The 17,926-nt window shown below is 34.2% G+C and overlaps 1 protein-coding gene across 1 annotated transcript; it reads right to left on the bottom strand.

Moving 5' to 3' along the window:
* Positions 1-3,002: 3,002 nt before the first annotated feature.
* LOC111503318 (retinol-binding protein pinta) lies at positions 3,003-15,937 on the bottom strand. The gene is made up of 7 exons (XM_023157601.2): positions 15,783-15,937; positions 13,425-13,629; positions 11,323-11,482; positions 11,009-11,255; positions 9,190-9,300; positions 7,619-7,721; positions 3,003-3,228 (listed from the first exon to the last, which is right to left on the bottom strand). Exons 2-7 carry the CDS (start codon positions 13,573-13,575, stop codon positions 3,080-3,082), a joined length of 921 nt encoding a protein of 306 aa, XP_023013369.1. The 5' UTR covers positions 13,576-13,629; positions 15,783-15,937; the 3' UTR covers positions 3,003-3,079.
* Between the last annotated feature and the right edge of the window lie 1,989 nt (positions 15,938-17,926).

Below are 17,926 nucleotides of genomic sequence, written 5' to 3'. Positions count from 1 at the left end.
TCTACAAAGCAGAGAAATAATTACCTATATTATGCTTATGAAATTTCAGAATCCATTGACTCGTACGAAGAGGAATCCCCAGTCACACTTAAATCTATTATTATTAGGTCGAAAACAGTGTCTACCATCCCGTCCAATCTCCACATTTTCTCTTTTTCCTCGATCACAGCATTAGCCCAATCTTCTTTCCGTATCCGTTCCATTGCAAGTTCTAATAAACGTTGAGCATCAAAAATTTTATATGTCACGTTTTCATGAGCTACGTAACCCTCAATTTGAGCCCAGATTAATTCTATCGGGTTTAACTCGCAATGGTGAGGAGAAAGTCTCAAAATGGTGATGCCTTCAGCACGAGCTATTGTATTCACCACATGCTGGCGATATCTGTCACGATGCTGTTTAATGACACTCATAAGCTCGGCCTCAACCATGTCCTCGGAAAATGGAATTAATTTTTGTCCTAACCAACTCTGTATGTCTGCTTTTCTGGTGGTCATAGGGATTCATATCATTCTTCAAAGCGTTGGGCGTCCATGTCTTCGTGATAATCCCCCTTCCTTTCGTATAAAAAAATTAATGCACTATCGTCTAAAAAGCCACTATCTCCACCTATATGGGCGACAATTAGTCGTTGCCCTTACCCACTGGTCCGCGTAACCCTATTGATAAACCGTTCACAAATGATTGACGATAACTAGTTACAGTAGTATCTTGCCAGATCTTAGATACTGTGTGACCAACATAAACCCATGTTTCATCCAGATAATAAATCTTTTTGTGAGTTGAACACATTTCTCTAATAGAGTGAAGATATCTCCGTCGCCATGAGACTATATCTTCTCTATTAAGACAGATTTACTGGATCGTTTGGCATATATAAATTTTAAATATTCTTTTATTATTTTCATTAACTCCTCTTTGCTCATTTTTGGAATGAGATCATTATCTATTGCCTTTGTCTTAATGGATTCGAGGATTGGCACTTTATTCGCAAAAAAGGAAGAATGAATGGTATAGCGTACAAAATTTTTCTAGTACTGGTCCAATTCAGTTTTTTTTCTACCACGACACTTTTGGAGCTTGCACAATCCCAGTCACCTTTTTTTCACGTACAATGCGTTCAATTGTCGACACGGATATTCCCCTTGAAATTGAACACTGGGCTACAGCTTCCACTATACGTGTATTTTTTAAATTTTCGTACACTCTACAAACAATCTGTTTTTCTTCTAACGACATAAACTTCCGCTTTCTTGTTTTATCAATTGGTTTTTCTCTAATCTTACATTTCAGTCTTCGGAGCGGTCGATGTGGCGAGGATCCATCATTTTATTCACAGCAACTATGGGGTTCGTTCATATAAACTTATACAGGACTTTTCATGATGAGCGTTAATTACCAATTTCGAATTGACTGATCTGAGACAGTTAAAATACTGGATCAAAAAGAAATATTACTAAGTATTAAAAAAAATGTTGAATATCCAAAATAAGTGATGAATTCAAAAAAACGAGCAAGAAAACCATGTCAGTTTCCGTTTGAAATAGTTTATCTCGAAAACGGTTCAAAATAGAAATAGTATTATCTGAACAAAGTTAATCTGAAATTGGATGTAGAGCTTAAAAATGTTAAAATATACAAGGTGTTCCATTTGAAAAAATTGAGTTCCACTCATTTTTTCATGAGATCAAAGTATCTGCCGCTTCGTCTGAAATATTTTAGGCGTGTAGGTCATATTGATTTATGAATACTGTGAAATTTTCAGGTTGATTCGTTAAATAGTTTGTCAGAAACGGCTAATTAACGCTTATTATGAAAAGCCCTGTAGACATACACAAATGACTTTTAATCAACCATATATATTTTTCATAGTAACTTCACTAGTGTTAAATAGTTATGGTTGATGAATTGTTTTATACCAGTTTTGTACTTGTTGAAGGAGATGTTTTCTTTCAAACTGCGGTTTTGTATATTGTAAAATTTAGGTCCAAAATAGAAAATTGTTCGTTGTGTATGAGTTTTTTAAAAATGGGAATTATTACATTTGAATTTTCGACAGAACTAGTGTTTTTTTATCTTTTCACTATAGTAAATATATTTATTATTGAACATCCATATAAGACAGTGATGAATATAAATAAATCTTATGTTATACATCTTGATTTCTTTATAGGGCTGTTCTGTTCAATAGAGTTTTTTTCCTAAGAATTATTGTGATTAAAATATGTCGCATGGCTTATAGACTATACATGTTACAGTCAAATGTGTCACCCCACCAGGAGATACAATACCTAATAACTGATTCTGTTAAAAACCTATATAGCGTCATTAGATTTTTAATGTTTAAGATTTCTCTCAAATTATACATTTTGTGAGGGAGCTGGCGGAGTCGCTTTGTAACATATAGTGTATGTTTGTACCATCTCATATGCTCATATTTTACCTTTAATTTTATGTATGATATTCTATTCAAAAATAATTTGAGAAATTTTCTTCTTGAAACAGTATTTCATATTTTCTAATACCGTAACATTGTGAAACTCTCTATTTTATGTATGTATAGATTACTTCCTTTTTTTGACTAGTCTGATAAGTTTCATACACTTATGTATGTATTATGCCTTGTATAATCTTTAATTGATAAATACATATTATTATCATTATTATTATTAGGATTTTTCATAATCTGAATATATTTTCTTGTAGAACATATTTTTCGTCACTGATAGTCACTCCAACTTGAGTGAACATATATCTTGGCCTAATGAAGTTACTTTTTGAAGAAATGAGTTTGTGTTTGGGAAAGTTCTCTTGAGAATATTGAGTACTGAACTTGATTCAGTTATTTCGAAGAATATAATCAAAACTTTACTAGTCGTACTCTTTTTCAGGAATGTATCTTGTAATGAAATGCCAGGTTCTGAGGATTGATATTTGGCAGTAACTAATATAATAGATAATGAAATAAGAATTTGTGAAACCTATAGATATTGAAACGAAAATTTGATATACTTAAGAGGTCGAAATATATTTCAGTTTGAAAAATACATATATAATTAGTGGTTCCACCTAGATAAATTCAATCCACTTCCAGTTTTTTGAAATTTCCATAAAATCCTAGAACATCATCGTTGACCAATCGAGTTGGCCTCAATTTTTCATTTACTCGCAGTTTTGCCAGTTTTTCAAATACATCCTTATATTCAGCAAATTTTTTCTTCCATTTTTCTGAAAGCGTAAATAATGTCATGAAGTCACCTAATACTTGCGATAATCATAATGAGTTGAAACATTTAGTTGTGATCTTCTGTTGAAGTTGTTTGCCTCAAGAGTTTCCAAAGTATGCCTACAGCAGTCAACGACACTCATCACGAATATTACTGGAGTTTATTCCCAACACCAAACCATTATTTTCAACACCTCGACACGTGTTTGAATTACCAAGTGATCATCTTCAAGAGAAAGATTGATTGATTGATTGATTTAATCTTTAGATTGACCTTGAGTTCAATTTCAATTTTAAATTTAATTTTAAGATTGAATACAAGTTCAATATTCCAATCACTTGGTGATTTAAACACGTGTCGAGGTGTTTAAAATAACGGTTTGGTGTTGGGATAGTACTCCAGTAATATTCATTACTATACCGAAGGTTTCAAACAGTGCATCACAAAGACACTGATCACCGAAAAAAGATATATTGGTCCAATTGATAAAGACAAGTTTACTCATGAAATGCCTGATAGGTCTGCATTTCTGATGCAAAATGCACAATTCCCGCATTTTTGCACCTGTCATCATCTTGAAAACCCGAAAATGTTGCTCTTCTCAGATTTTCGCCTATTTCTTTTTAACAGAGATCAAACTGTGTCGTACAAGAGAATGAAATCGATTAATATTTATCACTTTCTACTACCTTCACCGTAGGTTCTGGTAAATTCCTGCCAGAAAACAATTACTTCCTCGGCCAATACCACGCAGAATATTGAGTTATAGCTGACAGGCATTCATGCAAGATAAATACCTCAATGAGGTTAGTCTCGCAGATGTTTCATGTTCATCCATCAGCAGGATGAAGCTGAAATCATTCTAGTAGATCACCTACATCGTACGTTTAGGTAGTTGGGATGATGCACTGATGCAAGGTAATACTTTGAAATGGTATTTCTTACCTGTGTTCCAAGAACAATATTTTTTTTAAAATCTCTTGTATAGCCACACAAGAATGGCGGTTTTGTAAACCTGTCAGATTGAAAATTACAGTACACGGTATCGGTGAATCTATAGATATTTCCATCAAATATCGTCCAGTTTTACTCAATTTTTCGTGCATTTCGGCTACAAAAGAATTCCACATTGTAGGGGTCAGAATTGTCTACAATGCATGTTCCTCAACTTTGTTTCTAGGACTGGTAAGCACTTCTCAATGAAATTGAAAAGTCGCACTTTGTTGAAATTTTTCAAACTTTAAGATGTTTCACGTTAGTTATAGAATACTTTTGTCTAACAAGAATCGTGATAATACTTGAAGAAAGTTTTATTACATACAAAAAGTATGAAAATTTTCATAACCATACTGAGTGGAAAAGGTATGTACTGTTTTTTGTAATACTGATACAGTGGAAAACATTAGCAAAATATGTGTTCATGTTCTTCGTTATCACAGTTGTCGAAAGAATGAGCAAAGAATAACCTGACAATGAATGTCTTCCAACATGTCTTCTGCTGATTTCCTAACTATCACTTTCTCTTCTTCTGGATCAGAGGATTTCTCTGTACTTTTTAGGTTTTTAATTGGTATTCATGCAAATGAAAATGCGGAAGAAGCACAGAGAATTTTCCAGGACAGATATCTTAACAAAGTAATTCCATGTGCTAAAACATTCAGAACGCTACATACTTGCAAGATTATGTAAAACTGGAAATTTTAATGAAAATACAGGTGGTGGAAGACCAAAAACTGCTATACTTGATGTGATAGAAGAAGATCCCTCAAATAGTACTAGCAAGATTGCGCTGCAGCTGAAATTCGCCCAAAACCTGTATGGACAATTAAAAAAAGAACCTCATACTCATTTCACAAACAACGGGTTCAAGCTGTTCTGCCTCGAAATTTCCACCCAAGATTAATGTTTTTGCAGGTGGTTGATTCATACGATGGCACACAATAATGATTTTTTAAATATTATATTTACGGAAAAAGCGAATTTTTCACGATATGCTATTATGAACTTTCACAATGACCATTTTTGGGCTGATAAAAAACCCTACGTTGAAAATATAGGTGTAAGAGGACAGACCCTCAAGCTCTTCGAAAGTTACCTGTCAAATAGATAGCAACTAGTGAAACTCGACCAAATTGTCAGCAAAACGAGAAAAATTGAATAGGGAATACCACAAGGTACTGTCTTAGGACTCATTCTTTTCAATATATACGTGAACGAACTATACTCTCTTCAAAGTGATGGATTAATTCTTGGTTTCGCTGATGATACAGCAATACTTTATACTGCTGATACCTGGGAGGCACTCAAAGAAAAAACTCAAAATGACTTTAAGTAAAATAAAAACATTTTTGAGTAGTAAACTGCTCACAGTGAACTTAGAAAAAACAAACTACGCCCCTTTCAGCTGTAACAAAATTGGTTTACCTATATTCAATAACTTAACAGTGAACATAAATGACAAGCCATGCTATATCTTACATCTCGAAGAAATTAAATATCTGGGAGTCATAATCGACTCACACTCAAGATGAGATTCTCATATAAAATATATTATCAATAGACTACAGACTATTCTCTATAGATTCAAATATCTCAAAAAGATATTACCAACACACCCACTAAAAATACTATACCACGCACTAGTGGAAAGTCATCTTCGATATGGAATACTAGGATAGGAAGCTGCAGCAAAAACCTACTTACATCTTCTAGAATAAGTCAAAAATAAGCTCATTTTCTCAAAAGATCGACTATACAGTTCAGAGCCACTGTACCTGGAAGCAAAAATCATGGACACTAGACAGTTATATTTTTCCCTTACACTCATAAAATATCACTCCACACAAACACCAGTTCTCAATACTCATCCGTACTATACACGAAATCGAAACCAACACCCAGTTCCCTATATGATGAAAACAACAACACAACGTTTTTTTCAATACTTAGCACCAAAATTATATAATAAATCACCTGAACGGTTAAAAATATTGATATATCTGCCTCAATTCAAAAATGCATTAAAGAAGTTCATTCTTTAGAATCCAAGACAACTAGTCCATCACTTTTTCGATGATCATGTTTACTAAACAAATCCTGAACTCTAGTATGTTGTTGTGTACTGCTCACATGAATGAGAGCTTTATTGTCATCCCCACTAATACTACTTTATGAACTATGTTTTTACTTTAACATTGTTTATTCTTCTGCGTAACTATTCCATCATTCGCATTCCTTTTAAACATTATCACATTTTACTGCTAAACAAGTGCAACAATTATCACAATTATTATGACTTACATAAATAGGGAGGAACTTCATAATTACTCTGATTATTATTTCATATACTATGTATTTGTTTATAAATTTTCTATTGTTTAGTACTTGTATATGTATGTTATAGTTATCCGTATTTTTAGGTATTGTATGGCGAAACAAGTGCAATAGCACTTATCGCTCATCGGATTTATTCACTTCATTTTATTGTGAGACATTTCTTTGTATTATGCAAAATTGAATAAAGAGTATTATTATTTGAGAAAGTCATTTTCAGCAACAACGTTTGAGTAGAAAGAATTGACGGTAACCTAATCGGCCCATTTTTTTTCCAACAAGATCAACAGGTGAATCCTACAGCATCTTGACATCATCTACCCATATCGCTGGATTGGATGAGCAGGACCTCAAAATTGGCCAGCTCGCAGTCCTGATATGATCCTCTCGATTTCTATTCATGTGATCATCTGAAGGCTTTTTTTTATTTTAATTTCATGTTGTTCATGGATTCTTTTTATAAGTGATTTTTTTTCTCGAAGCCTGATATGAAGAAAACACCAGCGACGAAAAAGTTGTATTTTCAATTGCCTCATCCGGAAAAATCAAAAACTACAACAAAAATTCAGTGGCGTTATTTTTTTTCAATATTGTCGGCTCTGGTGCTCACTAAGACGCCACTGCACCCAAAAATTTCAATCTACTTCGTGCTTAATAAGCGCCCTATCACTTCGAGTAACTGAAGCAAATGTCAATCAAATCGGTGTCAGGATATTCATAATATTCATTAATACCGTTTTTTTTTAAAAACTTCAACGCCCTCTATCTCAGAAATGGAGCAACTCTGGACATATTTTCATAAGATTTTTTTTTAATACGACCTCTGAAATCCTCTGAAATTTCGTACCGTAGTTAAGAAACACCCTGTATATCAGATACGGTTTCTGTAGAAACTTGTCAGCCATTGTTAGCAACTGTATTCGCTATCGATGGCTCCAGTGATGCAAAAAATTCTGTTGTTCGGGATAAAAAAGGTTCTTTCATGAAGCTGTGTATTCAATCCGTAGGTATAGTTTTTACATATCCTAAAATTATATTTCAGATAGAAAAAATCTCACCATTCAATTCCTGTAGTGACTTTTCTGTTCCACCTAAATCACTTGGTAATACATGGGCTGGGATGAATTCCAGAAGAGATTTCACATCTTTGTGAAAATGAAACTGGAAATGAATTGAGTTAATTTATATAAAATTATAAACAAAAGATAGCTCCATAATGAAATAAATATTCTCAAGGATCAGTTGATTACTACATATTCAATGAATCGAACATATAACCTATTTTTACCTCTTACTTTAGACATGTATCGATGAAAATTAAATGAAGCTGTGTTGTGCTGTTTCATCATTTTCCAAACAGAGGCGACACACACTGTCTTCCCACAGTCCAAGTCTCTGCATTTGATGATTCAATTAACAGTGACCTGTAAGAAGGCCTGTCAGACATCGTAATTCATCCCTACTGTAGTTCAACAACTGATTTGATATCAAGTTTCGAAGAGTGAATAAACGCCTGGGAGTGAGCCCATCCTGGAAGTTTCGGCCAGAAGTCCATGAATCTTCTTGCCAACCACGTGTTCAATTTTGATTGGCAAAGCCTAAAGCGATGCCAATGACAAGTATTGTTCCAATAAAGCTGCTTGCAGCCCGCTTCTTTACAAGATAGTCAGTAGTCCCATTGCCTTCCATGACAGTATGGCTAGGAATCCAGACCAGAGACAATCTGTTAAGTCTTCCAATCAATGAGAGTCGTTTTCGTCAATTTGCTACCAATTTAGACGTTGCTTCGTAGGTGTCAAGAGCTTCCAATGCCGCTTGACTGTCCGAGAATATTTTTATTGACTCTTGTATGAGGTTGGATTCTTCAAATCTCTCCGCACACAATTGAATAGTGTAAACTTTCGCTTGAAATACAGTCGCATAGGTTCCTAGGCAGGTTAGTATCTCTGTCCTGGGTCTGCGACTGAAAACCTGCACCAGAACCGGAAGGTGTTTTTGATCCATCTGTGAACCAACAACTATCTGCTCTTAATATTTCCTTCTCTCGGAGGATCCAGTCCTCTCTAGTCGGGAACAGTACTTTATAAGGCAGTTCGTAGTTGACAGTTGGAGGTATAAAGTCAGATATCATTTCCAGAAAGCTGTGAATTTCAGTGTCAACCATCAGTCTGTTGCACTATGAATTGTATTGATTTGTGCAATTGGCAATGGGAACAAGTCTATAGGTAGCCCATCTAGCTTCTCTCTCCAGAAAAATGTGGAGAGGAGGTAGATCTAGAAGAATCTCCATGGCACTGATGGCACCAATGATGGCCAGACAAGCCTTCACCTTGGTCGATTTCTGTAAAGCCTTCGGCCACCAGGCAATTCTTACCCAGTAACAATATATTTGAGTACCTGGAGAAGTACCTGTTATTAGATATCAAATATCACTTCCGCAGATGGCCTTCATGAAGATGAATTATCAAGTTTTTATTGTGAGCAAATTCAATCAATGATTTGAAGTATTTCGATGTGAATCTGACAGGTTGTGATGTGTTTGTAGTAGTCTCCGTTTGGAAGATCTCATTAATGCCGCAACTTTGACGATAAGTCATTAATTGTAGCCTACGTTACTGTAACAACTTACCCTTTTGTCTATTTTTGAATTCACCAGTTGTACAGCAAAAGATATAAGGGGTTCCACAAATGACGGACAGTTGATAAAATGTTGTTGAACGACATTGGTATTAAAAACTTTCTGAAACGAAAATAACAAGTAATAATTCAGTAATCCATTTCTGAATGGATCATATTGAATCAAATCGAATGGTCAACTTGTCAAATCTAGGAAGAGACTTGGGAATTTCTACTCTCTCTCTCTTTCACTAGTACCGTACTAGCCAAAGAGAGAGAGAGAGCAGAAATTCTCAAGTCTCTTCCTAAATTTGACAAGCTGTATTTATCAACATCAAATTAAACGGATTGAGTAATATTCAGTTAGAAAAAAAATATTCGGAAATTACATTTTGAAACATTCATTCCTCCCAACTATCTACACAGTTGGTTCTGGTGAATTCCTGCCGTAAAATAACTACTTCCCTGGTTGATACCACGCTGGAGAAACGAGAGACATGTGCGAAACTAAGCTCTGTGAGATATCTTGAATGAATATCTGATTCAATATTCAGCGTGGTATTAGCCGGGAAAGTAGTCATTATTGTTTCAAAATTTTATTTCGAAAATTCATTTTTTTAAATGTATCTCTCCTTGGTACAGCCTTCAGACACATTTGAAAATCAAGAGTTTTTCTCAGTCAAATAGTACTTTCAAAACGTGATTCTTTAATGAGCCATATTTTATCCTAAAATGATCATCTTGAAGGTATCACCTAAATAAATTGGGCTATCTCTGTGGCTTGGCTTTTAATGGCCGATGTCTCAAAATCGTATTTGTGTAGAAAAGCAAGAAAATCATTTTCAATAAGTGTGATTTGAGTTATATATTGAGAAAACAAACAAACAATTTTGTTAATAAATCTAAAGAAATGAACTCTAAACCTTCAAGCCAGTCTTGAATATAGTAGGTATATTATATAGTAGGTATATATATAGTAGGTACCTACTGTGTAGGTATATTCGAGACTGGCTTGAACGTTTAAAGTTCATTTCTTTAGATTTGTTTACTGCCAGTCTTCAAGCATAGCCCACTGAATAATAAGAAAATTTTGTTATTATTATATTATTTCTATAATGAAACATGGATAAAACCAAAACCAGAAAGAAATTAAAAATATTAGTCTTCTGACAAAAAAAATTCGACCGACAATATTCATTATATATTTTATCATATAAATATTCATTGACTAACAAATGAATTGAATCAAATTGATATTCTCATATTGAAGAATTCAGAAAACTCGAAAATCATTCATCCCTCTGAGTTTTTAATATGGAACGTAATATTTTTTGTAATACATGTTATGAATTTCAAATGAGTACTTGAAAATAACGAGTTAGTAACTCCTTTATTGAAATGGAAAAAAAAAGTTTCTGTTGACTCTTTCTAATTCAGAGTGATGTTTGTTAACTGAGATAAGAAGGGTGTCATATTTCTGAGCAAACAGAGGCGGTAGTGATTTTTGGAGTCTCATAATTCAATTCCGAGCCTATCGTAAGGGATTGTAGCAGAAACTGAAACAATATACTTCAATTATGTTATGATAAATACAACAAAAAGAGTGAGTGATTTAGGTTTTGCATTAAAAACCAACAGTTAAAATATATCATAATAACTAACCAAAATGAAATCATTCAATTTTTTATTCAATTTATTATTCAAAATTTCAGCATAAAATAAAAAGCTCTTCATTTTCACATAAAAATGAAACTAGAATTGGATATGGAGCAGAAAAACTGATGACAATTGAGTAAACTGAATTCTTTCAAGCATTGTTAAATATTCAGTACCTGAAAAAGCGTCGCAATTTGCTTGATCAAAGTAGGTGTAGCCTGAGTAAGATGCGCCATTTTAGTATTCTTCAAATCGTAGACTATGATATCTCCATACATACAGTCTTCCCGAAACCTCACGTCAGCAATATTATAAGTGTGTGCCCAAAAATCTATCAAGTCATACAAACTATTTTCCTGGGGAATTTTGAAAACATTTACTCGGTATCCCTCTTCTGTTGCCTTTGGTAGTGATAGAAAATATCTGAAAAATTTCATGAAGTTAAACATTCATGTAACACTAACAATCTAACTTTGATATTATCACTCACACCGTATCCATTAGTTTCAACATATGTGGGGACAGTGGATGTTTATTGTCGAAAAAGTCAGGAAACAAAGATCTCATACTGTAGTACATGTCTATCCTTTCTTTGGTATTCTCTATGCTGAATTGGTTAATCATCAAGAAACAAGTCAACATGTTATCGTCTGAAATAGAAATGTTGAAATTGATGAATTGATGGAGATAGCCGTTATTACGTGGTAGGAAATCATGATGAAGAAAAGAGAATTGAAACTCTTTATGTTTTTTACCACTTTTATTTGTGACTAACGTTACTGCAGTTTTGACCTATAAGGACATTTTCAAACTCATACAATGAACTAACAATGGTTTATTAGCCCTTTTATAGCATTTCTGTAGGTGATAATAGAGGTACTTGGTTTAATTGAGTACCTGAATTTACAATTCACAATGCGGATGTGCTGATTTGAAAACTAGTGAGTAAACTAAATCGATTTGATCATTCAACAGGTTGTACCCGCAATGTTTATGCTTCTGAATTTTCAAGGATTCCTAATAATTGAGGTTGTAACACTTCCTTGCATATTGCAAAATTTCCGTGTCGTTCAGATTCGGAAACTCGTGGTTGCATCCCAAGGAATGGTTTGAAAACGTAGAATAATTTTTTCCTAGTCTGAAGGACCTTTCATATTCAGCATTCCGTTTTCGGGAATTTTGACCACATTTTCCTACATTAACACAATTACACTTCGAACACTTAAGCTCATAAACTCCAGATTTCACCACCTTATCTTCGGCATTGCAAAGGAAATCCGATAACCTGACATGTGGTCTCAATGCCACTTCCACATTGTTTTATCTGAAGAAACCCGTCGAGTTTATTATGAAAGCAAAGTTTTGCAAACCGTAATTTTTTTCTCGATGAATCAATATAAAGACTGACTCAGCTTCTCAGAATACAGTTGATTTTCAGTTCATTGGAGAATATTCTAAAAATTCTGAGCAGTGAAAATGGAACAATAATAAAACTGCATCATTATAGTGTAATGGTACAAATTGTCATAATGTTGATTGATTTGAAAAAACTAAGTATATTAGCATTTTTTTATGGTGATTCTCTTCTTTTATTAACTTCTTCGCTAGACACGTATAGTCAGTGAAGACTGGCTATAAATCAAATCATCTGGAGGAACTATTCGTTCTGTCTCAACTCCATACACTGTAGTTTGATGGACTGAAACCTATCAGAAAACAACTTCTCGTCTGGCTAATACCACAAAGGGGGTTGGATTATATCCGACAAGTGTCAGTGCAGGATTCTTCACTGGAGTTATTCCTGCATATGCTGTTGGCGATACAACTGCCGCGATAGATTTTCAATAATTGGAACACACTTGCAGACCAGTTTCGGGCTGTTTTGCCACTCGTCAGTGCAAGGTAGTGTGTATCATCAATAAATAGTCGATGATTTCCGATAATTGAAAATCGAATTCCTTCATTCCTCGAACTAGGCTGAAGCGGAAAACAAACGACAGGTTGGTCATCGCATCATCTGCTTGTGAAAGAGGTAACCAACCGCATATCTGAAACTATATGTGAAAAGTTTTCTTTTCTTATACGAGGATTTAGACAAATTTCGAATATGCGGTTGGTAAGTACCTCGTTTACGAGCAGATGGAGCGATGACAAACCTGTCGTTTGTTTTCCACTTCAGCCTAGTTCGAGAAATGATACTCTGAAGGAATTTCATTTTTCAATTATCGGAAATCATCGACTTCATGTCGATGATAGACACTACCTTACACTGAAGAGTGGCCAAACAACCCGAAACCGGTCTGCAAGTGTGTTTCAATAATTGAAAATATATTGTGCATATACAGGAATACAGGAATATACAGCATATACAGGAATAATTTCAGTGAAGAATCCTGCACTAATATAATCCAACGCCCTTCGTGGTATTAACCAGGGGAGTAATTGTTTTCCAATAGGTGTCAGTCCATTACCCTACAGTGTAGGGAGATGAGACTGGCCTGAACGAATTGTTCCTTCAGATGATTTGTTTTCTTCGAGACACGAGATGGGTATTATACTTTTTTTGTACAATCATTTAACCACTACACTAACCTGGTACTTCAGGTAAATGCGGCTGACTCTCCACCCATTTCTTTATGATCTGGATATCTTGTTTCAGATCATTTTCAGTCTTGTTGTACTGTTTGAGTCCCTTCTCTAGGATGAGTGATACGTCCTGAAAATACGTTGTTTTGCTACACATTTCTGTTTTGATATTTTTTCGGTCCAATAACGATTAGCGACTTTTTTCACAGATCTGGAAAAAGTGTTTATTAGTTTTGAAATGTATGAGTTTCGTGAAAATGAGACATATTGACAAACTCATGAAAATTATGCTGTAAAAACTTTTGATACAAAGTATTTCATTACTTATGAATTAGAGCAATTATCCAGTAAAAAAATAATCAATGATTTTTTTTTAAAGTACTATCCATATTTTTTTAATATCGCGTTGCTACAAAAAAGTAGAAAACATGAGAATTGAACAAAATGAACTTTTCAGTTCGATGTTCTTCAATAGCGTGTTTCTTATTTTTTAAACTATATTTATTTTTACTTTTCAGTTCGATATTCTTCAAAAGCGTGATTTTCAGTTTCCTTCAACTATATCTATTTTTTACTTTTTAGTTTCATATGCTAGAAAAGCGTGTTTGTTTGTTTTCCAAACTATATTCATTTTTCAAATCAATCTTTCGATTTGATATCTTATATCAAGCACCTTAATTCTGATTTTTCGATTTTTTGAAATCTGAATTTTTCAGGTGTACATTTTACGATAACGTTTTCATTGTTGAAATCCATATTGTGGTTTGCTTTCAAATAATCAAATTAGATTTTGAAATGTATCTTACGTTTCGTTCAAAATATTTTTCTGTATTAAATCACGGGTTATTGAAAATATCTAAATATTTCATCTGTAGTACAAAATTTTATAACACTTATAGTTCTTGAAATCAATTTTTTATTTTGATTTTCTTTTAAACAACCCATCAAGGAGGTTATGTACAGCGCCATCTGCCCGTGAATAGATCAATAAATATCAAGGAGGTCACATACAGCGCCATCTGCCCCCGAATAGATCAAGAAATATCGAGAAGTTTATGTACACCGCCATTTGCGCGCGAATAGATCAAGCAATAATAATGTCGATAATTCTGTCAATATACATCCCGAGCTTTTAGAGTTAGCAAACATACATACATACAGGTTAAGCTAATATAAAGTGGGTAAAAAAAGGAGCTTGAACAGAAGTGAAATTTAAAAGTTAGACACCTTCAAAAACTGTTATTGTTGAAACAACTGAATAACTGTGAATAGACTGATTAGGATCAGAATTATAGAATTATTTGAATTTTAAACGGTCGTTATTTTGAAAGAAACCGAAAAAAAGATTTTTCTTTCTACTTCTCTATCTTTATACAAAAAAAAAAATGTGAAAATCTTCCGACACATCGGTTGTTGTTGTTGTGGACCATTGTCGTTCCATGTAAGTGAAATTTTTTCATATTGTATATTGTGTGAAAATCCTGTGAATGATATCTGATTCAACTCCATAACGAATGTTTAGATTAGAAGAAAGTGTTCAATGTTCATGTAAAAGTAGTTGTGCCGACAGTATTTTTTCTTTCGTGTAATTCACTTTTTTATATGAAAGTAGTTGTTACAAGATTACATTTTACCCAGTTTTTGCATAAACAAGGTACGAATCTTTGTATTGAATTCTTTTTGAAATTAATTGATCTCTTCTTTTCTTTGAAAGAATTCCACATTTTTTGTATAAAGATGAACATGTAAAAAGTCAAAACCCTTCTTTATCAAAAATTATAATCTTCGAAAAATATACCGCTTTCAGTTTGAATAGAAAAGTGTTCCATATTGAAATTATGTGATATAGCTACAAAATGGTACACTTTACGATAACAGAAAAATTCTCACAAAGACTCATAACTATTGGTCATGTTACTTGACATATTCCTAAAATGATTTCTCAGAAAAGATATCTGTTGAAAATATGAATTTAGACTCATTTGAACTAATGACACTTTCTTTTAGTTGATTGAACTATTATTCATTCTCTACGTTTCAGTTTGGCTATTTCAAGCCCATTTGTTTTAATATGAAATATTTACGCATGCGTAAACGGTGTAGTTGTCTCACTTGCTCTCACACAGGGGACTGTGTGGGGAAATTATTCAATCCTGACAATCCTGATTAAGATAACGAGATGAACTTATGAAATAATTGTATTGTCAACAATTCCTGTGTACAAAGTTTAAAATAAATCTGTTCGTTTGGAGCTAGCCAAAATCAATTCCAAAGGAATCGGTTACAAACACACCAGTGAAGGTAATGAAAGCGTGTTGAAAACTGATTATTTCAAGTTTATTTTGAACACATTCATTCACTTACATTAATTCACTTTTTCTTATCATCAACAAGAACTTTCATGTAGTTATTGTATCTATTTGGTGTACTGCTGGTCACAACCGCTATAACTGACTACAACAAATTGAGTGAAATTCATTCACTTCATTCCATCTTTTCGCCAATTGAATCTGATAAGTAAAAATTTATTGATTACGTGATTGTATTCTCAGTTCAATCTTGTTGACGAATGAAATGCATATATGTTACTTCAAAATTGTTCATATCAGTAAGACACGGTTAAATGTGAAATATTCCATGGGAGAACCATCAGTTTCAAGTGACTGATTATCGAACAAACTAGAGACAAACGGAAAAGTTTCGATGAATAGACATTATTCTTTCTAGAGCCACCTCGACTCCTATCAAGCATTCTCGAACAATTCAGCAAAAATTACGGTCTCTTGACGCACGATTCGCTAACCAAGTTAGCGTCCTCAGAAGATCAACATCATCAGAAGATAATAACCGGCAAATACTTTTTTTTTCTTGAACTATATCTTTGACAATGAGTAGAAGATAAGAACCGGTTATTGCTGACATCCATCTTTCTTGAATATATTTTCAAGGACAAAACAAAAGCAGTACAGAAAAATCCTTGAGGTGCTCTCAGAGCGATGCCTGTGCAAAAGTAGCCATTCACATTGGATTTGTATCGCTGGAGATTGAATCCACTCGAAAAAACGGTCTCAGAAAACTTATTCCACATAAACTCAGTTCTTCGGATGAAAGAATTATCTAACAGAGAAGTTCGAGGTGTACAGAGTTGAACCTCAAAACGATGAGCAGCCACAGTTCGTCGCGTATTTCTGATATGTAGCGCTCTTGGTAGAATCAATTGTGTCAAGTCACTTGAACACCTTCCGTGAAAGTATCTATAAAAGTAAGACAAATCTCCACCCTTTCATCGATGTTCCAGGCTATCAAGGTTGTACGTGACATTCGCGTCTTCAATCAGGTGGATGATTCTTCTCTGGATGGAATTCAGTTGCTTCAGGGTATTTTTGCTTAGGTGTGTACAGTTTCCTGGTTGGTGACAGTGTTTCGAACTTTTGAGGAACAGCGACATGACTTTGTCAAGACATATTGGTGTTCATTTCAATCCCCAATAAACTTATTGGAGCAGAAAGTGGAAATGTCTGTCCTGACATTATTGTATCCGATTCGGAGACATTTACCTTCTTTTACTCTTACACTCCAATTCAAAATCACTTCTAGATCCTCATTAAGATATGCAACCTCCTGCTGCCGGTGAAGATGTGCCTCCATAGCCGATGTCCTGGTATCCAAATGGAATGACGAGACAAGTGTGCTGTCGTCAACAAAGCAATATATTGGATTCTTGCTTTTTTCCAATAAGTCTCTTGTATACAGAAAAAAGAAGGTTGGAGACAATATGGATCCTTGGGAAACACCAGCGTTCATCATAGCTCAATGAAAGTTTTTCTTATATTCCACGTGTTCGCCTTTGACAATGTCATACCTTTTTTATATAAACATTTGGGATATTGTAACCAAAAACTCATTTTGCGGCCAGCTTTCTAGTTAAATATAACAGTTTCACTAACATTTGTGTTTAGTTCGAGTAGTCAGAGTCAAACAAAGTGTGTTTCAACCAATACTGGTGCTTCTACGCAACACCTCTGATGAAAAAAACAAAGTAATTCTTTTAGCTACCAGTTTTCCTTTTCTCCAATAACTGTTCATTCATTCAATCAGCTCCAATCCTTTCGAATCTCTGTTTGAAATATGTGATGCGTATTACTTTGATGGTGGAAATAAATGGTCATCTCAAACGAAAGGCATGGTACCCAAAAATAAAATTGTCAGTTAGCCTAATATTGTCCAATGATCAGTTTGGTTTATAACAACTTCTTGAGTCAGCTGAACGTTCCGAAATTGAAATGGTTGGACTTCAAGCAGTTATGTCCAAAAAAGCTGGTGCCTAGCTGGTGCCACAGTAAAAGCTGAATGCTTTTACTGTGGCTTCTTCGGGTACTCTCACGCATCTTTTAGAATTACGAAACGTCTTCGGTTGAGTTCTTCAACTTGTGCCAGTCACAAGTGCAGATCTGGATTCACTGTAGAAGAAAATAGTTACCATGAGCTGAGCTGTAAATTTAGTTCTC

This window comes from Leptinotarsa decemlineata, unplaced genomic scaffold (assembly GCF_025532065.1).
Source record: "Leptinotarsa decemlineata unplaced genomic scaffold, Ldec_3_MD MMD2_tig00000505_RagTag_RagTag, whole genome shotgun sequence".
NCBI lineage: Eukaryota > Metazoa > Arthropoda > Insecta > Coleoptera > Chrysomelidae > Leptinotarsa > Leptinotarsa decemlineata.
This window is presented reverse-complemented; position numbering and strand designations above follow the sequence as displayed.